At 37.4% G+C, this 27,897-nt stretch overlaps 1 protein-coding gene across 2 annotated transcripts; it reads left to right on the top strand.

The window, feature by feature from the left end:
- Positions 1–109: 109 nt before the first annotated feature.
- Positions 110–27,897, top strand: LOC149839413 (serine carboxypeptidase-like 51). 2 transcript variants are annotated; one of them, XM_090002534.1, is made up of 15 exons: positions 148–216; positions 22,496–22,585; positions 22,681–22,900; positions 22,998–23,092; positions 24,681–24,788; positions 24,889–25,129; positions 25,341–25,384; positions 25,458–25,525; positions 25,761–25,866; positions 26,003–26,181; positions 26,269–26,338; positions 26,477–26,527; positions 27,069–27,121; positions 27,208–27,337; positions 27,491–27,897. In XM_090002534.1, exons 3-15 carry the CDS (start codon positions 22,768–22,770, stop codon positions 27,557–27,559), a joined length of 1,347 nt encoding a protein of 448 aa, XP_089858660.1. In that variant the 5' UTR covers positions 148–216; positions 22,496–22,585; positions 22,681–22,767; the 3' UTR covers positions 27,560–27,897. The 2 variants fall into 2 exon arrangements, with proteins under 2 accessions (XP_089858659.1, XP_089858660.1); XM_090002533.1 differs by lacking the exon at positions 22,496–22,585 and having other exon boundaries at positions 110–216.

The raw sequence follows: 27,897 nt of genomic DNA, 5'->3' as shown, positions 1-27,897 counted from the left end.
CCTCCTTGTTGGCATGGTGATCATATACTACCTCCTTGTTTGCTAGTGTATTCTGGCTGTACTTTTAAGCAGATGGGAAATGCATTGCTGACTAATATAAATAAAGGGTTCCTGTTAGCTCTCCACAGAGAAGGGCGGTTTCTTACCCTCTTCACTCTCCTGCATTATCTTTGGATCGTTGGTGGTCAAGGGAAGATAGGCAAAGAGCAGAACAAGGTACCTCCTCCTTATCTTTTTTTTTTCAGTAATTCACCACACTCTCTCTCTCTCTCTCTCTCTCTCTCTCTCTCTCTCTCTCTCTGCATTCTTAGTTTTCATTTATGTTGTTGATAGTAGTATTATTGCATAAGTTCTGTATCAAATGTTCTTTACATGTAAAAGTTGTAGAACACATAACATTCTTCTCTTGGTTAGCAATAGATGGTTATCTCAAATCCAACTTTTCTTCGTTTGCAATGATTTTCCAGGTCTTCTTGTTTCTATTTCTTGCAATTTTCTTTTACAGAAACCACGAAATTCCGGTCACACATCTACCGAATTTTCCTGTGGACGCCATATTCTTTAGTTAGATTTCGCTTTTATCTTATTTTGACAGCCTTGCAATGTATTATGAGAAAAAAACGTTCCGGCCTCCCATCTTGGCATTTTTAGGCGAATTTTATATATGTAAAGAATAAATATTCTTTAATTTATGTATGCAAACAACCAATAGAAACAGATCCAAACAGGGCCTTAGTTATAACTCTGTACTTTGAGAAAGTTATAATAATCTAATAATATAATGTAATATAGATTTTCTCTGTCTTATTTACTTTTTGGTTAATAAACTGTGAGATACTGGTGACCATCAGTTGTCGGACGTGAAGTTTTTATATTCCTCGTGGGAATCCTGGCTATCTCCCTTAGATAAACTGTGAGATACTGGTGACCATCAGTGTTCTTTTCATTATCTTTTTTAATCTTTTTGATAGGCTTCATTTTATTATCTTTAGGGCGAAAAAATTAAGGAGAAAAATGATTACTTGGTATGGTCTGGTACAACTTGCATGAGCCCGTGAGATAAAGGCCGTTCATCTTCGTTATTTCTGTACTTTGTTATCTTTCTATGGACAGTAAAAGAAAATGATAGGACCCCCATGTAGGCCTCAGCCTGGTACATGAGCATACTGGCCGTGAAATCAGTGACCTCCTAACTGAAATACTTCGAAGTGATGAACTTTGAGATTTGTGCCTGATGAAAGGTGTCTTTGACTTTGTATTCTGTAAAATGGTTTTCATATCACATTGATTACTCCCTTTACTGTCTACTCTAGCTATTGGTTATTAATGGGATGTAGGGAAGTTAAAGAGCCGCTTAGGTCCTGCTCTCCAATCACTTAAATGAGTTAAAGCCTTAAAGGTGTTGGTGTGGTCACAAAGAATCTTTGAGGACAAAGGTCTGTTATACCCTTAGGCTTCTCATGGGAAAAATTAGTTAGGGTTCAACTTCAACCTTTTACCACTAATCTCCAAAAGGGCTTCACATTTTTATTTTTATTTTTATTTTGTTATAGGCCTCAATTTTTATGAAAAGTGCCAAACAGACGCCTACTTTTGTCATTGATTGATTGTTACCTCAGTTAAATTATGTTAAAATGACAATAATACTCTAAAATGACTAAAATATTTACCTTCCTTTTTTCTATGAGGGTAAAGTATTTTTTAATCCCAAGAGGTAGTATACTAAATTCTAAGGATTGCATTCCCCAAGATGATGGAGGTTAACTTGAGGGGTTGTTTGACAACGCCTCGAATGTTTGCGGCCAAAAAGACCATAATTTGAGGCAAACATTGGACGTGGCAGACACGCAAAAATGCCGTCTACCGCATGTATAACATGGTTATATTTTCGTTTCACTCCTATTACGAAAATAACAGGACTGGGAGAAAAAAAATATGCCTGGACGGGGGTTGCTCGACTCTCTCTTTGTGTGTGCAGCGGCAAAGGTGGCGGAGATGGGTTCGGTGAGGGCTAACGGCGAGGCCCAAGCAAGGTCACCGGCGACGAGTCATGGCTGAGGGCCACCTTGGGCTGCCCGGCATTGGCATAGGCCTCGATCACGACCGTATGGGCGACGATGTCTGGCATGATTCCTTTGTCCTTGATCACGGCGAAGAGCTCCACCACCTCATGGGTCAGGCCATCCTTGTAGAGGAAATCAAATATCTTGATGCCATTCGGGGTGAGGCCCTCAGTGCGCATCCTATGGACGACCTACTGGAGGTTCTTGGGGTCATCGGACTCCTCCACGACGGGCTTCTTACTGAAGGGGTCATATGGTGAGAGGAGCTTGCCCTTGTCGATCGCCTTCATCTTCTTCATTCGCGCTGCCTGATTCATCATCGAAATTGAAATAAGAGAATTTGATGCGCTTGCTCAGGTTTCTTGGGGATGCCTCCATTGAAAATCATCAAAAATTGGGGAAAACTCTAAACCTAACCCGAGGAGGGGTTTTTTGAGGAGGAGGGGATGGGGAGAGGGAATGAGAGAGAGAGTCGCACATCCCGATAGAGTTGTTATGGAATGAACATAACCAATGTTTTGTTTCATCAATTTTGTTGATTTAGTCCAATCACGGACCAACCATCAAACATGACTTCAGAGTAGATCAGGTCAAGGGGTCTTGGACAGAAAACTGCCCAAGGCACCCTACATTAGGGGTGGCAATCAAGTTGGGTCGGCGGGTTGGTGGGTCGGGTTAACGGGTTGGTGGGTTGGCATACCCCTAACACGAACACAACCCGTTTAATAAATGGGTTAGGCAGGTCGACCCATTTACGAAGCGAACCCGTTTAAGCCAAACCCTAACCCGGCTAAGAAGCGGGTTGGTGGGTCGGGTAAGATTTTGCCACCCTTACCCTACATAAGTGTTGTCAAAATCAGTGCGGCATGAATCGGCCGATACCTATCGTATCGCTATAAAATTGATATGATGCTGACCTGAATCAGCTATTTTTTTAATAAATATAAAAAGAGCTTAAAATTGATTTTTAATATTATTTTAATGACTTTATCATGTGTCACGTGATTGACCCGTAGTAATTTTTAATTATTTTGTTACCGATTCAGAACGATTCACTTGAGAATCAGTATCAGCTGATTCCGATTCCGATGACAACATTGACCTAGATGGGGTTGATTAAAAAAATGAACGGCAGCCAAAACTTTGTGAAATCTTTTTCCTTTGGACAAATTTCAGCCCTCAAATTTTGAGCTGCTGAAACCGTTAGCTGCATCAAAAAAATTTTGTGGGGCCCATGCAGGTGAGGACCATCCATTTGATGGGTTTTGGATGCCGTTCAATTTCTTGATGATGGCATCTAGGGTCCCTTGGACCTGATCTGTTCTCTTAACCTAAGGCCTTTATCTTGTAGTTTTTATAAAAACAGATGGTAGATCACCAAATTCAGAAACATGAAGCATTTTTTTTTAATTAAGAAAAAATATTGGCACTAAATGAAATCCTCTCATTTTTTTTATTTTACTTATACGTTGTCTAAATCATTTGTGCCATTTTTGCCTTTTTTGAGAACTGCCTTCCTCTAACCAAGTTGATTGGCATAAAACCTCAAGTCCCTCTAGCCCACCAAGAAAGACACCAAGTTTCAGCATTGCAGCAAAGGATGTGCACCCGTGGGTTTCGAATTTGTGATGTCTCATCAATCTGGAAACTTTCGCAAGTCGCTCCTGCTGGATGAGCGGATGGGCCCTCGTGGGCATCATTAGTGTTTTTTTTTTTTTTGGGAATAAATGAAACAACTGTATAAAGCAATGTTGTCAGTATCAGTCTTTATCCACAGAAAATCGATGCACACCACCCCTGAAATTGGTTAATATTTAATAAATATAAAAAATACTAAAATTATTTTTTAAATATTATTTTAATGGTTTGAAACATGTGTCATGTTCTGATTAGGACATATTCGATACAGAATGATTCACTTGAGTATCGGTATCGGACCGATACAGCTGAATTCGCTGGCCAAACAATTGAGGCCCAATACCGATACTGACAACATTGGTATAAAGCAACATATAGGTACACTCCACCTAGGGGGAGTTCTTACTAGATGCGACGAAAGAACAGTGTACTCTGCATTTTAATGAAATATACAACGATTCCTCTTATACCGGACAAAATAAAAATCTTCATAGATATGGTAGAACTAGTAACTTTAATTCAAGTATCAAAAGTAGCATTAGCATTAACATTTCTTTCACAAGTAGGATAACTTAACTCATACATACAATGATACTACAATTTTCTCAAGACAAAGATAAAAGGGAAAGAAGGTAATATGGCTGTTATTAGAACAGTGTGATATAGAACTAGAGAAGATGATGGGAGTTTTCTACCCTTTAAGATGATGAGATGATGGCATCTATTCTATAATTTTCACCGGCTTAGATTTGCATTGAGCCACACATGGGGGTTAGAATTTTCCAAAGAGTTGTCCCCATTTTGAGGCTTGGATGGATTGTTCTGGGACCTCCATGCCAAAATGGCACAGCCTTTTGAAAGCAACAGTAGAGGGAAGGCAACATTTAGTTCACTGTCAACAATAAATGTCATATACCAACCTTTTGAAAGCAACAATAATTTCTCTATCATTTGAAGGGTAGGTGTCCTTGACTGACTGAATTTACTTCTACTTTTTGGTAATGACGTACTTAATTGAGACAAAAAAGTTTTGACGATTATGACACGAGAACGAACTAGTCGCGCTTGACGTTCTCATATTTGAATCATGACATTGACATTGACATTGACATTGACATTGTCTCACGGTCTCCCTTATGAACTTGGCTAAACCCAAGCGCTAGGTTGATCGGGCCCATCTAATCTAAACTCCTCTTAATGTTCGATTACTACTCCATTGCAGTAAGGCTGGACAATGAGCCAAGCTGGCTTGACATAGTTGAAATAAATAAATGAGTCGAGTTATGTAATGACTTAAACTGGGGCTTCTCGAGCTCGAGTTCGTGGACGTTAGTTTTTAAAAGAAAATTACAAAAAATAACTTTAAAAATTATGTCAAAATAAAATTTATTTATTTTTATAAGGATTAAAGGTCCATATATTCATTAATACCAACTATTATCATACAAATAAAAGTATCAAAATTATATATTCAGAATGAAAAAAAAATGTAGGATGAGTGCTAAAAGGTCTTATAGTAGCAGAGTCTAAGTCTACGGTTAATTCTTTTGGTTGACAGCAGTCCCTGAACCTACAATATTTGTAACTAAGAGAGGTGGTGAGTCTACAACTCAGTAAATTTCCATTTACAATATAGACACAACTCTCATAACTGTAGTGAGTTCTAAGCTCCTAATCTTAGTTTAGTTTGCTAACTAAACACACATATTGTTTATAGTTTTTTTCTTTTTTACTGTTTCTCCATCATCATTCTCAAAGTACACATTCACATTTTACTTTAATTGGTTATTTCAAAAATAGCTTCCGTGAGCGTAGCACCCTATGTAGACAGCTCAGGGTCTCCGATGTTGCCCAAACATATGAACCACTCATAACAATATAGTCTAAACCGGCCTAAACTATGAACTTACAATCATTACAGCTGCTTGCTGGTGGCAAGCCGAGAGCTACAAAGTGCCCATCGGTAGCTGGCCGAAGAGCTCGAGAGGCGATACCTGCCTCCAAGTTACTCAATGAGTTATACTTGCCCCAAGGTTTCGAGGAGCTATACATGCCCCCAAGGTTTGTGATTCATACTATATCCTACATGTGTCTCTTAGACAATTGTCTTTAACCACTAAGGGTCACCTAGGAATTCTTGAGCAAATCTCAAGGTACGAATGAGGTACACATACCCCAACAATGTCCTAGACCATTTTCTCCTAATAGAGTTTCTTATCATACACTGTATTGTTATCTTATGCACATCATTCTTTCAACTTTTATTTTTTGGCGTTAGTGTCTTATACAATAACCAACGTATGTTCACTAACTACTTTTAATATGTCGACATATATCATATGTCTAAGGATGACATCTCAGTATAGAGTCAACTCATCATATCACGACACTTACAATACCCCTCCCAAGGCGCAAGTGCGACATTATCAGAACAGATCCTATCCTAAAACTCTACTCTCATTTCTCAATGTAATACATCAACATTTACATGCATCAATGCCATGATTATCATTGACCCTTTAAGATGATGAAATGAGGGCATCTATTCTATAATTTTCACCTAATACTGGCTTAGATTTGCATTGAGACACACATGGGGGTTAGAATTTTCCAAAGAGTTGTCCCCATTTTGAGGCTTGGATGGATTGTTCTGGGGCCTTCATGCCAAAATGGCACAACCTTTTGAAAGAAACAGTAGAAGGAAGGAAACATTTAGTTCACTGTCAACAATAAATGTCATATACCAACCTTTTGAAAGCAACAATAATTTCTCTATCATTTGAAGGGTAGGTGTCCTTGACTGATTGAATTACTTTTACTTTTTGGTAATGACATACCTAATTGAGACAAAAAAGTTTTGACGATTATGATACGAGAACCAACTACTCTCCCTTGACGTTCTCATATTTGAATCATGACATTGACATTGACATTGTCTCACAGTCTCGCTTATGAACTTGGCTAAACCCAAGCGCTAGGTTGATCAGACCCATCTAATCTAAACTCCTCTTAATGTTCGATTACTACCCCATTGCAGTAAGGCTGGACAATGAGCCAAGCCGGCTTGACATAGTTGGAATAAATAAATGAGTCGAGTTATGTAAGGACTTAAACTGGGGCTTCTCGAGCTTGAGTTTGTGGACATTAGTTTTTAAAAAAATGTTACCAAAATAACTTTAAAAATCATGTCAGAACAAAATTTATTTATTTTTATAAGGATTAAAGGTCCATATATTCATTAATACCAACTATTATCATTCAAATAAAAGTATCAAAATTACATATTCAGAGTGAAATAAAATGTAGGATGAGTTCCTAAAGGTCTTATAGTAGCTGAGTCTAAGTCTATGGTCAATTCCTTCGGTTGATAGCAGTCCCTCAACCTACAGTTGTAACTAAGAGAGGTGGTGAGTCTACAACTCAATAAGTTTTCATTTACAAATTAAACACATGACTCTCATAACTGTAGTGAGTTTTAAGCTCCTAATCTTAGTTTAGTTTGCTAACTAAGCACACATATCGTTTATAGTTTTTTCCTCTTTTACTGTTTCTCTATCATCATTCTCAAAGTAGACATTCACATTTTACTTTAATTGGTTATTTCAGAAATAGCCTCTTTGAGCGTAGCAACCTATGTAGACAACTCAGGGTCTCCGGTGTTGACCAAATATATGAACCATTCATAACAACATAGTCTAAACTGGCCTAAACTATGGATTTACAATCATTACAGCTGCTCGCTGGTGACAAACTGGGAGCTACAAAGTGGCCATCGGTAGCTACCTGAAGAGCTCGAGCCGCAATACCTGCCTCTAAGGTACTCAATGAGTTATACCTGCCCCAAGGTGTCAAGGAGCTATACATGCCCCCAAGGTTTGTGGTTCATACTATATCCTACATGTGTCTAGTGGACAATTGTCTTTAACCACTAAGGGTCACCTAGAAATTCTTGAGCAAATCTCAAGGTACGAATGAGGTGTACATACCCCAACAATGTCTTAGACCATGTTTCTCCTAATAAAGTTTCTTATCATACATTGTATTGTTATCCTATGCACATCATTCTTTCAGCTTTTATTTTTTGGCATTAGTGTCTTATACAATAACTAACGTATGTTCACTAACTACTTTTAATATGTAGACATATATCATATGTCTAAGGATAACATCTCAGTATAGAGTTAACTCATCATGTCATGACACTTACAATACCTTTCCCAAGGCGCAAGTGCGACATTATCAGAACAAATCATATCCTGAAATTCTAAAACTCTACTCTTAGTTCTCAATGTAATACATTAACATTTACATGCATCAATGCCATGATTATTTTCACATAGGATACATTCATAATCTAAATCATCTCATAAGTCAAGAAACATGCAACATGCATCAACATATTTAAGCATCTTACTAAACATCAAGGTTATGAATTTCTAAGCATGCTAAACAGTTGTTCTATTCAAAATTAGATAATACTAGCATACTTATAACACATGGAATTTCATTGCAAGATGCCTAAACTAACTAACATATTTTATTTAACTAAGGAGGAATTTGCACATATTCACTTACTTGAAATGTTTAAATTCAAAATTCTAAAGAATAACCTTAGTCTTCTCACAAGTTCTGATATAAAATAGACAAAAATCCTGTATCATCATTTAGAGTCTTATCTTTATAAAAATTTATGAAAATATCCTTAAGCTTTCATGCCAAACTTTGACTTTATTTTCTCAGAGTTTTTCAAAGTATCCTTTGCTAATGGATCCTACTCGGAAAGAAGAATCCAAGGATCAAAAATTTACTTAAATTCGATATCGGGATAAAAAGTTATGCTTCATTTACTAATTAAGCATATCAAGGGCAAAATAATTTTTTTACTCTTTGACCATCCCTGGGTTCATGTAATTTTTCTCAAATTTGTTTTGTCTTTACACCATACCTAATTCGCATTCACTATAGTTCAGATTTAGGTTAATTGGATCTATTGATTGAGTTTTGGATCCAGATCCACTTTTATTCTAATGCGAATCATTCAAGTTTTTCAACTATAAACCTGACTAGATCTTAGATCTGATACGACCGATCCAAACCTTGTTCATAATAGGTTTGGTACAAATATGACATCAATGATGAAAAGAACTTGGGTTTGAACTAAACTCAACTGGATCTAATTTGTTTTGGATCCACTTTACGAAAATGAGATTTGATCTGAGTTTAGATCTAATTCGGATCCAAACCCAAATCTGACTTGTATTAAAACATTGAGGCCTTTACCATCTTAATTTTTGCCTCGCTCTGTATACATGTACATATATACTTACACACATGTATATATGTGTATGAATGATTCATTGTTTTTATTTTTTCTAAAACATGGCCAACCTGGTCTAGGCTGAGTCGGCCTATCCAAAAGTTAGCCCGACTCAGTCTGGACCGAGTCAGTCAAACAACAGCAAACCCAAGTTGGTTCACCAAAAAAAGATCTGAGTCAGTTTTCCAAAAAATAGACTCAGCTCGATCTGTCCAAACTGAGTCAGATTGCCAAAAAAATAGACCTAACTCGATCTGTCAAGATCGAGTCAGTCTGCAAAAAAATAGATCGACTCGATCTATCCAGACTGAGACGGTCTGCTAAAAAAAAGGACTAACTTAATCTGTCTAGACCGAGTTGGTCTGCCGAAAAATAGACCCAGCTCGGCCTATCTAGACCGAGTCAATCTATCACTTTTTTTCTTGCCTGACTCGATCTGGACCATTGCCAGACCAAGTCAGTTGGTCTATTTATCTTGTTTGCTGCAGATATGGCTTGGTTTGGGTCGTTCCCAGACCAAGCGGCCTGGCCATCTCGGTCTACTACTCGATGCAAACCGAGTTTGCTCCATCCACTCAGGATCGATACAGAGAGTTGCAACTCTCTGTCTCCCCATCTTCTCTGCTATGACTGCTTCTGGCAACCTCATGGTTGTCGGCGGCTGAGGCAGGGAAAACCCCTCCCCTACCTTCCACTATGAATGAGGCGGCACCACCGACAATCGACGATTGCTGGTAGTTGTTCGACCGACGTTCCTATATATATTCCTTTTTTTTTAAATTACAGGCTGTCGGCAATACAATTGCTAGCAGTAAGGACAGAGTGGACGATCCCCTCTATGCCTTCCTCACTGAAAGCTGCAAACGACAGGCTTCGACCCTTAACCCTGCCATCTTTCCTTTTTTTTGTCGTCGACAATCTGCGGTTGTCGACTATGAGGACAGAGGGAACCCTCCCATGTGCCTCTACATTTTAGGCGGCAGAGACGGGATCGCCTCCCTGTCCCTGCCACTCTACAGTCACCGACAACCACACGGTTGCGGGGTTTTTTCTTTTTCTTTTTAAGAGGACAGAGGAAGTCGACTTACCTGGTCCGCCGACGGCGGTGCGATCCTCGCCTTTCTCTTCCTCTTCAACTCTCCTCCTCTTCTCTCTTTCTCTCAATCTCTCTCCCTCTCTCTCTCTCTCTCTCTCTCAGCATCGAGCTCCATATGCTTACATACGTGGCGCTCATTCAGACCTAAGAACACGCACCTACGTGTTTCAGGAGGGAACATATAACCTGCTTCGATGTGCGACCTACCTCGTTCAAGTCTCCACACTTTAAAACGTCATTAAAAGCACCTGAAGGGATGCACCCGATATTAAATAAAAGAGTTTTAGCTGTGTTTTGAAGCTGTTTTTTTTATGTTACACGCGTTTTTGTTAAGTAGCTATGGATTAAGCAACTACCACTCACTCATATATATTTATTGTGGACCAAGGTGCGCGACCTACCTCCTTCAAGTCTCCACTATAAAACAAAAACCTCCCAAACGAGAGGATCCTTAGTCCCATTGTAGGTGAAAGAGGAGGTTAGACTAGAGATTCTCAAATCTAAGATCTTAAGATCTCAAGTTAAGATCCCTAAAAATCTCATATCCCAGTGCATCAGATGCAACCTATTGGGTTCAAGCTTCCTGCTCAACTAATAGGGCAATATTGGTTTTAATAGTACTAGTTCTTTTTTTTTAAGAAACTAATGGTCAAGATCTTATTCTGCTCACTCTTTTTACCACTTGAATACATACCACGTTTTATTGTGGATTCAACCATAAGGCACCCGGATTCCCCAAAATGACTGTTGTAACTCCAGGCATTCAGAAAAGCAGGAACAACTTATATACATAACAACATGAGAGAGAAAGAGGTTTACGATAGTGGAACTTAGGTAGCGGAAAGGATGAAAGGAGGGGAGATGAGTCGGATGAAGAGGGCTCTACTCCGACAGGGCAACATGAACTACGTTAAGTCTCCCAGAGCTTGATCTTAAATATGGAGCATGCTGGGAGAACGTAGCGACTAGCCCTGAACGTTCATGTCACTACCGTCGGCGGCAGGGCCGTACCTGTGTTTTATGGGGCCTGAGGCGGAGGAAAAAAATGCCCCCCCTATTAATAGTAGGAGTTCGGGGGCAGGGCCTCAAAATTTTTTGAGCCCCTATTAAAAATGGGCTCCCTATTAATAGTAGGAGTTCAGGGGCAGCGCCTTGAAATTTTTTGAGCCCCCTATTAATAGTAGGAGTTCGAGGGCAGTGCCTCTAATTTTTTTGGAGCCCTTATTGAAAATGGAATCCCTATTAAAAATGGGCCCCTAAATTTTTTTTGGCCCAGGGGCCCTGAGGCCCAAGTCTCATTGGCCACTTGACAGGTCCGGCTCTGGTCGGCGGGTCTGTCCAAGGACAGATCATTGTTAACCTCATAGCTGAGGTGCAAGAGGCTCTTGCTCCTGGTGGAATGTGGTCAAGAAGAGCGCTGGGTTGACGTATGGAAGAACTACCGAAACACCAGAAAACGTCATCGCGTAGGTCGAAGGTGCAAGGAAAATATGATGGAATGGAGCTGGTGGAAGGAGAATTCAGCTATGGCTCTCAAGGAAGAATCTATATGTTGAGTGGAAGGTTGAGGGACTCCATTGGCGCCAATAGAGAGACGTCAATCTATTAGCCATCATGTCTCTCATGGGTAGTATTTTGAAGCTGGATCATAAAACTTTCAAGAAGTCATGGCTGCCTACGTTTGTGCAGGCAGGCTCCCTCTCTTGGCAAGATGTGCAACCTATTTTGATAGAGATGGGTCTGAAATTGCCCATTCTCAACGATCGGATCGAACAGGGTACGACAAGAAAACATATTCAATCCTAAATTTAAAGCAAGCGATTAGCCAGCTTCGTCCAACAACATTGCATCTATGATGATTAATGGCCAATCATTTCAAGGTTCGCATATCTTGCTGAATGCTACTTTCTTTATTGATCACTTTTCGAAGTGAGTAAGAATACAGTAAGATATGTCAGCCATAAATTTTAAATCATTGAATGGAGAAGATCATCATAGGGGTAGCATTGGAGCTTTCATGTTGGAGGAAATCAAGAATACAGTGTGAAGCTTGCCGAATAAGAAAACCCCAGGTGTAAATGGATTCTCAAATAAATTTTTCAAGGAATCTTGAGAGTCAAAGGGGATTTTCTGGAGTTGATGGTTGAATTCCACCTAAATGCTAAGGTGCCCCAAGTCATGGGCGAATCAATGCTTATTCTCATCCCCAAAGACTTGAGGGCTGAAGAAATTGATAGGTTCTTATCCATTTCTTTTGTGGGTATGGTTTTCAAGATTGTTTCAAAAATATTGGCGTCATGGATTAAGAAGATTATTAATCCTCTCATTTTTAATCTCAAAGTACATTCATCCCGAAAACGAGACTACATAAGTCGTGCATTGTGGCCCACGAAGCTATACATTCCATCAGGGCCTTTGGTAAGAAATCTTTTATTTTAAAAATTGATCTGGAAAAAGTTTTTGATTCTTTAGATTGAATATTTTTACTACATTGTATGCGAATCATGGAATTTGGGAAAAAATTAGGTTTCTTAGGTCTAAGGTCTTCTCTTCAAACCTCGATTGTTGTGCCAATTAATGGAGAGAAAGATGATTTCTTTATGCCCAAGAGAGGCTTGTGCAAAGGTGACCCGCTTTCACCTCTTCTCTTCGTTATTGTGATGAAGACTCTCTCGGTTATGCTCTCCTCTACATAAGCACATGAAGAGTTTCAAGGCTGCAGGTTCTGGCAAAGGGCCACAGTTTCTCACCTCTTACTCGCTGACGATTTGCTGGTGTTCGGGGAGGCGTCAAAGCAAAACATGTGGTCTTTGTGTTTTTAAATGCTTTGCAGAGATCTCAGGGCTGCACTGCACATGAATGAGGACAAAAGTCATGTGTTGGTCTTAAATGAGCCCTCGGGTAAGTTGCAGCAATTGGCCTGCGATATTTTTTAGTTCCTTACCGATAAAATATTTGGGTTTGCTTTTGCACTTGGGGTGTGTCAAGGGAGCTGCATTGGAGCAGGGTGGAGGATCAAATTAGGAAAAAGGTCCAAGCTTGTGCAGCTCGTATGCTATCGTGGGTGGATCGTATTAACCTAGTAAGGTTCAACATAACTTCTATGGTGATGCATTTTTTGAAACTTTTCAAGTTGCCGAAATCATCTTTCAGAGATTCATTTGGTCAGGCAAGTCTGAGGGTACCTCCACTCGTTTGGTGAGTTGGTCAGTACTCATCTCCTGAGCTCTTGATCGTGGGGGTTTAGGGATTCACAATCTCCATAAATTCAACAAAGCACTCTTAGCTAGATGGTTATGGAGAATCTGCAAGAAGGTTGGGTTGTAGTTATTTTTTGGATAAAATATGATCTAATTGGTTGGCCCTGAAACTGATCAAAAAATCAAAAGTGGAAGAGAGGCTCTGGGATTTGGAAGGGGTTGGTCATGGCTCTCGATGGCTATTTAGGTGGTCGTTGGTGATGGAAGTGCCACATTATTTTGGCAGGACTGTTGGTGGGGTGATTAGAGGCTCAAAGATATGAGGCGGCAAGAGGAAAATTTTCACTGGTTGAACAGGTCTGGTCGACATCGGAAGGCACTTGGTATATTGTGTTTCGTAGGAACCTGGCATACTTGGTATTTCAGCAATGGTCGACCCTTACCAGCGAGCTATCACAACTCTCACTGGTGCAGTGTGAGGATGAAGTCACGTGGGCATTAACAACCAATGGTTGCTTCATAGTCTCCTCTCTATACAGGGTGTTGGGTTGTCCTTCGGCGCAATGTCTCCCAAATAATTAGGCATTGTGGTGTGTAAGCTTCCCACTTAAGGGGATCTCTCATGGGTTTGCAAGTACTGCTCGATAAGGTTAATATGAAAATAAGGTTAAAGCAGTGAGTGATTCACCTTGCTAGTAGATGTGTTCTTTGCCGATGCGAGGAGGAATCACTCCCTCATCTTTTTTGGACCATATGTGCGACATGCTGAAACAAGCATGGGGGGCCCTTAATTTTGATTGGGACAACTTTGCCTTCCGCAGGGACCAGCATTACCTTGTTGGACATTTGGGTTTGGGTCTAACCCATAGTGTGACCGAGATTGACACTAATAAGAGGGTTAGTGGGCACTTAATGGAAATTAGTAGGGTAGTGGTTATGTCAATGTGAAGAGTTCATATTTTGTAACTCTTCACATTCACGTAACCACCCCTTTATTCTCCATTATAAATAGGGGGCTTGGCTACATGATGAGAGTAGCCAGAAACCAATAGCCTATAGTCTATTGCTTGTGTCCTCGTAATTTTCATTTAGGTTCAGGGTTCTGCTCACCATCGACTTGATTACCTATATGAGCATGTTTTTGTTATTTTTCATGCTTTATAAGTATTTATTGTTAAGGAAGCATAACTTATACGTGTTTAATACATGTGTTTTATATTATTTAAGCTATGCATAATATTTTAAATTCATGATATTTTCTAATGTGTTATCATCAAAATTAGTTTATACATATAAGTTGAAGCATGAACTTGTACTTTGATAATATAATGCATATTTCGTCATGAATATACATGCATTAATATGTGTGCATGGGCATGCTCAATAATACGAATATAATTTTGGTAAAATATCTTGATTTACTGACTCATGCAATCATCAAAGTGATTTGAGTTGTATTGATTAAGGATTCTTTGGACCGTATTAAGATTCAATATTATGATTGTGTGTGACTTTATGAAACAAAGATTCTACCCAAAAGTGGGTTGTTGTATTCTAAATTCACACAGGATATCATAATAGATGTGTATTTCAGCCTATAAAGCATATCCGTACCCAAAAGGTACAATGCTGAATTATCTCTTGTTATATGATCTACTAGTTTTATCAACTAAAATCAATTTCTTGAGAATTGAATAGATGAAACAACTATGAGTATTATCATTTTCACCAAAGTAAAATGATAATGACTCAATTATGCCTGTCTCAAAAAAGGTGGATAATAAAGGGTCTCACTGTTTACCTTTTCATTACAAGTCTCATTTGAGTAATAATAAGAGTTTTTCTTTTGTTTCCTGTTGTATCATGTTATTTCCTTATTGATGGTTCTAATAATATTCTCTTGTTAGACAGATTAAATTTCTCGGATTGAAAAGAAATAGTGTTGTTCACTCTTAGTTACATAGACTTGAATTTGGCCCTTATGACTCATGAACCTTTCGCTCTTACAGAGCAAAGTCCAACCAACAGAAGGATATCTCTGAGAAGTGAGAGCGCTCAAATAGATTTAGCTTATTGCTTTTACAATCTCGAGTGACTAAGAATATTTGAGGTGCTATTCCTTACTGCAAAAACACTGAAAATTTTTTTGGGAGCCATTGAGGCTCAATTTGTCAGTTCTAATAAAGCAATGGGATGTACACTAATATTCAAACTAGTATCTATCAAATATACTGGTGATAGTCACATTTGACAACACATTTTGAAAATGAAAAATATTGTTTCTCAGTTAAATGACATAAAGTTTGTCATTTCTTATTCTTTCTTAGTCCATCTGATTTTGACCTCATTGCCTACTGAATATGAACTCTTTAAAATCTCCTACAACACACATAACGATGAGTGGTTTTTTAATGGCCTCTTGAGCAAGTGTGTTGAGGAAGAAGAAAGACTGAAGGGTGAGAGGTTGCCGAGTGCACATATGAAAAAACAAAGGTTGGGGTCAAAGAAAAGTTTCTTCAAAAAGAAGAACAAGAAGAAAACCTCTGAGAGAGAGTTCAAAGACTTATGAAAGAAGAAATCCTTGGATCTCTTGATTTCACGGATATAGAGCTATGTGTTGACTGTATAAAAGCTAAGCAGTCTAACACGTATAAGAAATATGCCAAACATAGCAATAGAAAATTTGAGATAGTGCATAGGGATGTTTGTGGCCCCTTTTCACTGTGTTACATGGGTAAAAAGTATTTTGTCATGATGATTACTCATGATATATGTATCTCTACTTATTATTTAAAAAATTAAGTCTTTTAGGTTTTTAAGGACTTCAAGAAAAAAGTAGAGAAACAAACCAATGAAGTTATTAAGGTGGTCAGGTCTGATAGATGTGATGAATATTATAGTTATTTCACTGAGATGGAACAAAAGGAAGGGTCATTAGCATGGTTTCTAAAAGAGAAATGTATTATACCTCAGTATTCCATGCCTGATAGTGCTTATTAGAATAATGTAGCTGAAAGAAAAAACTGTATGCCTAAAGAAATGTTTCGAGTGATGTTCAATCACTCAAACCTTTCCTTGACCTTGTGGGGTGAAACTTTTAGGACAATAATGCATATTTTGAATAAGGTTCCTATATATGAAGGCTATTTAAAAGACTCCTTACGAGTTATGTACAGGTATTAAACATTCTTTGTCATATATGCGCATATGGGAATGTCTACCAGAAGTTAAACTGTATAACCTACATATAAAAGTCTTTGATCGTAGGATGACTAGTGAATTTTGTATTGGCTATCTAAAAAGATCAAAGAGCTTTAGGTTTTATTGTCCATCTCATACACTACAAATAGTAGAAACAGATAAAGTGAGATTTTTTTAAAATAGTTCTATTGTGATAGATGCATCTTAAAGTATTGAATTTGAGAAAATGCAGGATCAAGGTTCCATACCTGCGAAGGATAAAGACCCATTTTTTCTTGTCAATGTCCCTTTACATAATGTTTGGGAAAGTCCGGTCAATGAACATCAATCCCAAATAGAGCAAATTGTTGATGAGGATGTACAACAACAACAAGATATAGAAGTTTATTTTGAACCATGTGTAGCATCTGTATGGAGGTCTATGAGGACCAAGAAATCTGCTATATATCCAGACTATCTGGTGTGTTTGCAAGAGTCAAGTAATTTCATAGATATTGATGATGATACATTCACCTTTGCAGAAACCATTAAAAATAAAAAATCAACACATTGAATCAATGCCATGAAGGAAGAACTTGACTCTATGGCAAAGAACCAAGTGTGAGATCTTGTATCTCGACTTGTTGGTTGTAAGCGGGTCTTTAAGACCAAAACAGACTTTAAAGGTCAAGTGAAGATATACATGGCTAGGCTTGTAGTAAAAGGTTTCATACAAATAGCGAGCATTGATTATAATGAGACTTTTTTCTTTCTGTTTCAATTAAGTAATCGTTGAGGGTAATCATGACCCTCATAACTCATTTTGATTTAGAGCTACATCAAATGGATGTGAAAACTGCATTCCTGAATGGGGATATGGAAGAGAAGATATACATATAACAACCTCCTGATTTCAGTGTAGATGACTCAAATAATTTAGTTTGCAAATTTAAGAAGTCAATTTATAGACTTAAACAAGCCTCTCGCCAGTGGTATAAAAAGTTCAATAAGGTAATTATGAACTTTAGATTCACTAAAAATATTGTTGATCTGTGCATATACATTAAAACTAGTGAGAGTAAGTTCATAATTTTGGTTTTATATATTGATAAAATTCTTCTTGCAACTAATAATTTGAGTCTACTACATGAGGCAAAAGATTTTATTTTCTTTTATTTCGATATGAAGGACATGGGTGAGGGCATATATGTCCTTGAAATTGAGATCTATCATGATAGAACTAAGGGTGTCATTGACCTCTCTTAAAAATTTTATATCCTTAAAGTTCTTAAAAGATATGGGATGAAGAACTGTCCTCCTGGTTCAACACCCATAGTGAAAAGGGATAAATTGAGTTCAAAGGACTATCCTCAGGATGATAATGAAAATGCTCAGATGATAATTGTCTTATATGCTTCAGTGGTTGGGAGTTTGCAGTATGCGCAGACTTGCACACAACCTGATATTGTATTTGTTATGGAAATACTTAGTAGATATCAGTCAAATTCAGACATTGTGCACAGAAAGGCAATAAAGAAAGTCATACACTATTTGTAAGGAATGAAGAACTATATGTTGACTTACATAAAAGTTGACCAACTAGAAGTTATTAGATACTCTGATGCGAATTTAGAAGGATGTCTCGGCAGTAGAAAGTCTACTACTGGATACATTTTTTACTAGTAGGTATGCCGTCTCATAAAGAATTGAAAAATATTCTACAACTGATGCTTGTACCATGAAGACATAATTTATTGCTCTATATGAGACTTCGTCTTAGGCCATTTGGATAAGAAACTTTATTATGAGTCTTGAGATTATAGACTCTATTGAGATACCAGTAAAGATTTTTTATGATAATGAAGTAGTCGTGCCTTTCTCAAATAACAACAAGAGCTCAACTTCGTGTTGACATATGGAGTTAAAATACTTTTTTATTAAAGTCAGGAATAAGAATCATCTAGTATGTATTGATACAATTGGTACAAAGGAAATAATTACAGATCCCCTTACTAAAGGGTTAGCACCGAGATTGTATTCTCAACATGTAAAGGGGATGAGTCTTTTTTATTCATTCTGATGTATGATAATAGATTATGTGATCACATTTATAAAAATGAATTGATTCTCTATGACTTTGTGTATTGTTGATTTTGCATAAAGATCTCTCATTTGATTAGAGAGAATAATAGAATAACAATATTAAAAAGACCAATAGAATAAGTTAGAGATCAATCTATTCATAAAGGTAATCTTAACATGCTAAAGCGCTGAAAATGAATTGTAGTACATGAAAATATAACATTTCATAAAGAGGTAATCATCTCCATGACTCATATGATTCATTCTTGTAATATAGGAGAATTAAGTCAAGATAATGGTATAAACTTCGATTTAGTACCCTTTTAGTGTTAATGGGTCAAGTGGGAGAATGTTAGACATTTAGGTTTGGGTTCAACCCATAGTGTGACACGGTTTGACACTAATGAGAGGGTTAGTGGGCACTTAATGAGAATTAGTGGGGTATTGGTTACGTGAATATGAAGAGTTCACATTATGTAACCACCCTCTTATTCTCCATTATAAATAAGGGACTTGACTGCATGATGAGAGTAGCCACTAAACCAGTAGCCTTTAGCCTATTGCCCATGTCCTCGTAACTCTCATTTGGGTTCAGGGTCCTACTCACCATCGACTTGAAGGCCTGGGCTCATCATAGGCATCGATAGGCTGAGGAGAACATCGAGCACCTGCACATCACATTGATCATGGTGTTTACCGATATGTGCATATTTTTGCATTTCAGTTTTGATTTTGCAAATACACCAACATCCCTAACTCTGCCTACACATTAAACTCCTTACATAATTAAGATCTTCTTTCATTAGAATATCCGCCACACTTGGCTGGGTCCATTTGTTTGACAGGGTGGAAAATGCCTTTCTTATGAAGGCACTCTCATCCTTAATGGCATGGTTACTTAAGGTATGTTATGAATAAGCTGGATTTTAGAATCGAAACTCAATGCATCTCACAATTAATAGTCCACTAGACGGGGAAAGTCGGAGAAAATGCAATCTGATACACCTAATGCTGAAATTAATATCACAGGTCTCGCTCTTGGAAGAACCTGGATGAGGGAAAATCTCTAGATATTTTGAATATTCTGGTTTTTCTACGAAAAATTGGGAAAATATTACAATATAACAATTATATATATACTAAAAATTTGTTTTTCTTATCTTATCTTAATTTTAAGCTATAAACTATAAACTAAATATTATAAAAGCAGAAGCATGGGTGGCAGAGGACACAAAATTTCTCCTTTTTTCTCAAATGACATTTATCATTTTTTTTAATAGAACTATAAATTACGTTGGTCATCTCTGTAGTTTTTTTCCCAAAAAAGGATGTGTTAATTACATGGCATTGATGTAATTTTTCCACAAAAAATATGTTTACCTTTTCAAACAGAAAAGTGCTCTCTCTCTCTCCTTGTTTGTTTTTAATTGCCAACTTTGCGTGTCCTATTAAAGGACATGCACCCCTATATTTTTGCCATTACATTGTGAGATAACTTACCTTTCTCAACTACAAAAGGTATGTTTTTTTTTTGCTTTGATAATTTTCATATATATTTTTTATGCAAAAATGTTTTACTTTAGATGCGTAAGCATTATTTATTAACTCTCACAAAGAGAATGGCCTGTTCTTGCGATCGGGGCAGATACATGCACATAAGATACACTCACATAAAGATACACACACTCTTTAACTTGAAAATCATCTACGATTTTTATTAATAATTAGCATAATTTTTTGTCTCCCTCTCTCTCTAGCTCTCACTATATATTTTTTGATAATTTAATATCTACATATAAATAAACGTTTAAACTACTTAACTCTCTCTGATATATCTATGTCCATATCCATAGGATCCTCCTCTCTCTCTCTCTCGTGTGATTGATGCATTTTTCCCTAAAAAATGGTCTAAAACAAATCTATATAAATAACATGTATGCCATAATACGTTTCCTGTCATTAAAAAGGGACAACTGTATCAATATTTTACTCAATGATACAATCCATCCATCATTAAGATTAAGATACACATTATTTATTAATCATATTTTTTGTCATAATAAAGATCTTATTATAAACTTCACTTATCTGAAGCCCATATAGATAAGCTACAACATGGTAGTATAGCAGTAATATCACAATGAAGACCGGATATTTTCACAATAAGCGATATTATGAAAATATCACTTTTTGCAGTATGAAAGGTTGAAACAAATTAAAGTCTGAACAGCAATTAGAGGGTTTACTGACCTGAAATTTTCCTACGAAACTATTTCTTTCCAAAGCTTTGAAATTGTTCCCCAAGGTGAGCAAAATCATGCCCTTTTGTGCTTTGACAAAAAACCTAGTTCAATTTCAAACCACAACGGAATGGCGTCTTAGGTCCATGATCAACGTCACATCACACCTCTCAAACTGTAACGGGGCATCCCAACCATTGGTTTCTCCATATTAAAGTTTTAAAAAAAAAGGGGGTTCAAATCATTGGATGCCCTCTTACACGGCCACTACTTTTCTATCGAAAAAGCAGATCTGATGCAATCACATTGCACACTTTAGTATGCAGCTGCACTTAATCAACCCTCCATCTTGTGTTGGGCCTCACAGCTGACAGGCTGTATCTCAAAGATGAAGGGTGGTCAGGTGCACCCACCCTCTTCATCAATACAAAGTCATTTGATCATTAAAGAAAAAGAAAAAAAAATGAGGAAATTTGATCTTAGTTCCTGCATTGCCTTCGAACTATGATGCCTTAAATTACTAATGTAAACCAAATTTTCACCCCCTAATCACCTAGTTATAGATTTCCAAAGTCTCAAGGTTTAACATTGGAAGAACATATGATTCTGTTGACACAGAGATGGATTCCTCTTTGTGCAACAAGTTTCCCTTTGTTCAGCATGTTTCACTGAAGAGAGCAAGGAGCCACTTGACATTGTTCTATTTGCATCTGTTGATGTATGTTCAGAACATGCTCTCTGTTTGTTTTACAGTAGTAAAATTCAAATTAAGTTGGTCATACTTTCAACTTCATTCACCATGATGTTCCTAATTCAACAGAAGCATGAAGATGCCCATTGTTGAAGCTCCTTTACCATGGGCATGCGCAGTTGATGCCTGAAAATTTTGAGATATATGTGCACAAATATATATGTGAACACACATACATGTATGTATGTATGATCTGACTAAAATCAGGAAACCAATTTTTATTGAAAGAGAAAAGAAGTCTTGGATTAACATCAGGAAAAGATTCCAAATTTTAAAAGGAAAATGAGGAAAACTGGAAACTTTTTTGGGGAATATGAACACTTTAAAAAACTGAATTTTGTTTTGAAGATCACAAAAATATCATGAGATAGTTGCTGGCGACTAGGTCTATGATCTCAAGCACGGTTTTCCTGTTCTTCTTGGAAAAAAGGGCATAAAAAATTGATGGTTCACAATGTGCCGAAATTTCATAAGTTAAAAAATCATGATGTTATTTGGAAAGAGCACAACTGAGGTATTATTCTTAGCAAACAAACTATGTGTAACACATCTGTGGGGTTACATTGACTGAAAGAGATGTTCTTGACCCTAACGCACACTGGAGCATGCCAAAACTTGGGAAACACAAGGGGTGAAAACCGGGCCCGGGCTAGGCCCCAATTTGAAAATTCTGCTCGATAAAAATTGCGCCGAGCCCATCCCGATAGGCTCCGGCTGGGGTTCGCGGGCCTTTATTACAAAAAAAGTTTAACGTTGGCAACTCCCCAACCCCTTCCTGCCTTTTACAATAAAAAAAATTTGGATGGCAACTGTCAAAACTGCCACCATCTGTCATATCGACTTTTGCAAAGAATCTATTGTAGCTTTACACGTACACTAGTATGGATGTGAATAACGGCAATCCTAATACAGAAGATTCTGATAACAGGAAAATCTTGGGGGAATCAAGCAAGATTTCCTCGTTTTACTTTCTTGCCGATTATATCATGATCAAGATAGTTTCTTCAAATAATTTCAAGTGAGTACACGCATGCATTTAAGCTATCTTTCAGTCTTCCTTTTCCCCTGATAATGTTTATATTCTTGACGACAAAGACATTGCTTTGTGCACAGTTGAGGGAGCCAGACAACGTCTAAGAGGTTGCATTGCTGCTGATCTCTTCACCTTGCAGGACAAGTTTGGCTTGTTATTATCTAACCATGGAGAAGAAGTTTGCATTGTTGGTGCAGTTATGTTGGTTTCTGCTTCTTCATTGGTTTCATGGTGGAGGTGTTGGTGCATTTGGAACCAAAGACAAGATGGAAGAGTGGGGATACGTTCAAGTTCGTCCTAGTAAGTCACCAGCTAGTTTCATTGAAAGAAGTTTGTCGCTTTGAACTGAATCTCCTTGACATATAATTCTCTGCTTAACCATCATCAAATTATGCAGAAGCCCACATGTTCTGGTGGCTATATAGGAGTCCTTACCGTGTCGAAAACTCAACTTCTCCATGGCCAATCATACTCTGGCTCCAAGGTGGTCCGGTAAGATAGGCTTCAAGGAAGATGGACGATATCAAACATGCACATACACTTACACACTCATGTCGCCAAATGTAGTTGTTTTTTTTCATCTCTCTCCTTTTGAATGAACAACAACAAGGAGCAGTGGCGTAGCTAGGATTCATGTGAGGGGGGGGGGGTGCAAACAGGGGTGTAGCAAAAAAAAAAATTGTGTGATAGTCTGGGGTTCGGGGGCAGCCCCCCCCCCCCTCCCCCCCATTTTTTTTTTTTTGAGATAAAATAAAAAATGGCTACAATTATTAATACAAATCTATTTCATATGCACCAATCAAACTATTTGCTGCAGTCCGGGCTGGGTTAGGACTAGGCTGGGCTACAAAAATGGATAAAAATCTATTTCATATGGAATCAGGGCTGGGCTAGGACTGGGCTTTAAAAAAAAAATTAACTGTTTCGGGATGTCCCAAGACTGGGCTACAGCCTAGTCCTGCCCCCCCGCTACGCCTTTGACAAGGAGCCAAAAATAGGATTTAAGAAAATTGAGATCTCAAGCCTAGAGACACGTTCATATTGTTATCTTTAGAACTTCAATCGTCATACTTCAAAAAATTTTAAGATATGAACAGGGTTTGTAAGCAATTGAGTTTTCAAAATACAATTAGGCTTGAACCAAGAACGTTATTACTTCGGAAGATCAAATGACATCTCTCTTACATTGAACTTTGCAAGCCAAACTAGAGCAAAAGAATACAAAGAGAGAAAACTTGTGAATCAAAAAATATAATGATTCAAAAGACGCAAAAGAAGAGTTTTATAGACTTTTTAAAAGCCAATCAATTTTTGGTGATAAATGATATTAAAGGCTATAAATCCAATAGTTTGAAAATTAGACAAAAATGATTATGAACGGTTACTCGCCTTTGACCTAATGTCAATGACCTTCAAAATCATCCAATCGTCACAATGCCCCATAAACACTTTATAAATGCCTGTTAAATATATGCTTTCAAATGGCCAAATCAATCGAGAAACAAAAAGTCAAATACAACTAAGTCAAAAGGTTAAGGTGTGGCCAAAACGAACCTCAACGCCTCGCGCGGCTGCGAACATGCAAAATGCAAATCTAAGACTATTTAAACCACCGAAATATGACTTCCACTAAACACTTTTCAAAACACTTTCCCAGGAAAACAATAAAAGCACCAAAACTTTAAAAAAAAATGTTTTTTATTATAAAATAAAGAATATTTTGAAACTCTTCCCAACATGTATAACACACGCACTCGTATAGACACATATAGACACAGACGCATAACATACGCTCACATACATACATGCGAGGAGACTCACCTAATACACACACGTTCACATACACGCGTGCACACTCTCACATACGTGCACACACCCATACACTCTCTCTCTCTCTCTCTCATGTCTTCAGCCGTAGTTCTTTTTTGTCTTTCACCTTTATACTTTTGGATGAACAACAAGAGTTATCTTCCAGGTTGGTGTGGAACACACACGCACACATATACACAAAAACACTCATGTGGCAGATTGTACTTCTCTTCTATCTTACATCTTTAAGCTTTTGGGTGAACACCAATAGGGATCATCTGGAGTTGGTATAGGCAATTTCCAAGAGATGGGGCCTTTGGATATAGATCTGAAACCACGGAATTCCACATGGCTGAAGAAAGCTGATCTTTTGTTTGTGGTAACTCATTTGCTTCACTTGTTTTTCCTTCTTTTAATTAGAGACATAGTGATCTCCAGCTGTTATGGATTATTGAAGGGTGAAAACTATAAAATTGTAGGATAGCCCAGTTGGCGCAGGTTTCAGTTTCTTTGAGGATGAGAGCTTGGCAGTGAAGACCGATGAAGAAGCTGCAGCTGACTTGACCACATTGCTGATCAAGCTGTTCAATCGCAATGCATCCCTTCAAAGCAGCCCACTGTACATTGTAGCTGAATCATATGGAGGGAAACATGCTGCCACATTGGGTTTAGCTGCATATGATGCAATTCAAGCTGGGAAACTTAAACTCAAACTTGGAGGTACAAATGTCGATTTTGCGGTTACTGCCTTGCTCTTTTTGACACCAACCCTGATCTCTTTGGTGAATTGAAAGCTTAGAATAATTACTAGAATATGAATTTTAATACTATAATTGGTATCTTCATTTTTACTATCTTTACAAAGCAATGAGATCAATTAACTGGTACTTATGTGATCTGAAGATATATTGAAGTTGGTTTTGTTTTCTAGGCATTGTACTTGGAGATTCTTGGATCTCTCCTGAAGATTTTGTGGTAAGTAACATTTGCAGCTATAGCAGCCTTTGTATATTGACAGAGAGTATTAAAACTATGATGTCTTTTGTAGTTATCATGGGGACCTTTACTGAAGGACATCTCCAGATTGGACTCAAAATCAGCAGAGGAGGCCAACAGGTTTCAATTGTCGCATTCCTTTTATTTGTTTAAAAAGTGTTTTGCTTCTGCTTTACTTCTGCTTATAGCAGCACATGAAAGATATTCTTTTTTATCACTTTCTCTGTAAGAATTCTCCTTTTGATCTTTACAACAATTTAAGAATTGAGGAACCTTTCCATGAAAATTGCAAACTAGAGCACCTTTTCATGGATACTGTATTGCACGTAATCGCATATGATGTGTTTTATTGCAGCATGGCTACACAAATACAAGAAGCAATCAGGAAAGGGCAATATAATGACGCGGTTACCTTATGGGCTTCTTTAGAAAATTTTGTTACTTCCAACAGTAACAATGTGGTGAGCCAACATGAGTGTATTAAATATTTGTAGCACTCTTTATCTTCAATTGCCTTTTTACTGAACCATGATTTGTTGTGTAGTAGTTTTTCGTCCAATTTGTTCATTTATTTGTATGGGTTCTGATGATATGCAGGATCTCTACAATTTTTTGCTTGATTATGCTAATGATCCTTTGGCTACAACAGCAAATACATTGACAAATGCATCCGGAAAGAGATACCGGAGATACTTGGAAGTCACTCATGGGAGTCTCTCAGATATCATGAACACAGTAATTCGCCGAAAATTGAGAATCATCCCAAAAAATATCCGGTAAACAATTGCTTTAGAGGGTTAAATTCTTTGCTATATTAACTCTTTAAGAGGCAAATGATGTTCACAGTGTGTCATCTCTTGCAGTTGGGGAGGACAATCTCAAATTGTTTTCAATTCCTTATCTGGTGATTTTATGAAGCCAAGGATTAATGAGGTTTTCAATAACCAAATAGAATATGCAACTTCTGCACCTTACTGTTACTAATCTTCTGTCGAACTGAATTTTGATTTGTCTTCAAAATGATATTTTGTTTCATCTATTATTTCCAAATTTCTTTGTCATTTTTTACAGGTTGATGAGCTCTTGAGAAGAGGAGTGGAAGTCACTATATACAATGGCCAGGTATAGCTTTCTGCAATTTTGCACGTTGTTTTATGCTATCAAAGAACCATGTTTGGTCAATATGATAAGACAAAAATCACTATTACTTTAAAAACTAACGAGTAACTTGTTCTTACTTATTTGGTATCTACTTGTTCTTGAGAGAATTCTAAATAGTGGTTGCAATTGTTTTCTAGAAGCCTTTTGGTAGTTATTTAATCTGTTATCCTGGAGACAGAATTTTGCAGAATGACTATCAGCATTTTATGAATGCAAGAAAAGGGTGTATTCAAGACAGAATTTTGCAGAATGACTATCAACATTTTATGAATGCAAGAAAAGGGTGTATTCAAGACAGAATTTTGCAGAATGACTTATCAACATTTTATGAATGCAAGAAAAGGGTGTATTCACTATTTATTGATGCTTTTGTAGAAACTAGAATTAATACCTAATAAACATGTTTTCATTAAATCTAGGTGAAAAATTATAATAATTCATTTCTCCATATTCTTGTCCATTTCTCACCAGAAGTTTTAACATTTCTCCTGTTCTTCTACAGCTGGATCTCATCTGTGCAACCAAGGGAACTGAAGCCTGGGTTCAGAAGCTGAAGTAAAGACTAAAAACATGTTCCCTTGCTTCCTGCATTTTATCTGATTCTTTTCCGTTTTAAACTCAACCAATTTCTTGGTTTCTAGGTGGAAAGGGATGACTAATTTCATCAGTATCAGCAGAATCGCCTTGTACTGTGGCCAAGGAGAAACCAAGGGTTTCTACAAATCTTACCAGAACCTACAATTCTATTGGATCCTGGGAGCAGGACACTTTGTAAGAACTTCTCCATCATATTTCTGCAGCATTTTCTAATTTTCATTATATTTTGCATTTACTCTTTCATATTTTCTTGGTATTTAGTAATGTCATCTTGATTGTATTCAATAGTTTGATGGGTTTGTACTCATTTTGCATGGCCTGTTTTAGGTACCCCTGGATCAGCCCTGCATAGCACTGAAGATGATTGGAAGCATCACTCATTCTCCTGCTTCATGAAACATAGTTTATATCAATAGCAAGCACCATAGTTTAGCAAATCTATCGGATTTGCTAGAAGGGGAGGCTCTAAATCTTCTCAAAGAGTAAACAAACTGGATTTGGTGAAGTATTGCTGGCCTGAAAAAGAAAAATTCAATCAAGTGCAAGGCTCAAATAAAAACATCATCTTGGTGGAATGCCATTGGATCTCAATTCTTCTATAGGCATAGAATAAGTTACAAAATTATAAATTGATCACGGTTGTTATTGAACTGTTTCAATGTTTTAGTTGAAAAGGATTGTGAAAGTGCTTAAAATTTGTCAATGGAAAAAGCCTTATGGTTATGTTCTTGCCA

Source organism: Nuphar pumila, chromosome 4 (assembly GCF_984573655.1).
Source record: "Nuphar pumila chromosome 4, dmNupPumi1.hap1.1, whole genome shotgun sequence".
Classification (NCBI taxonomy): Eukaryota; Viridiplantae; Streptophyta; class Magnoliopsida; order Nymphaeales; family Nymphaeaceae; genus Nuphar; species Nuphar pumila.
This window is presented reverse-complemented; position numbering and strand designations above follow the sequence as displayed.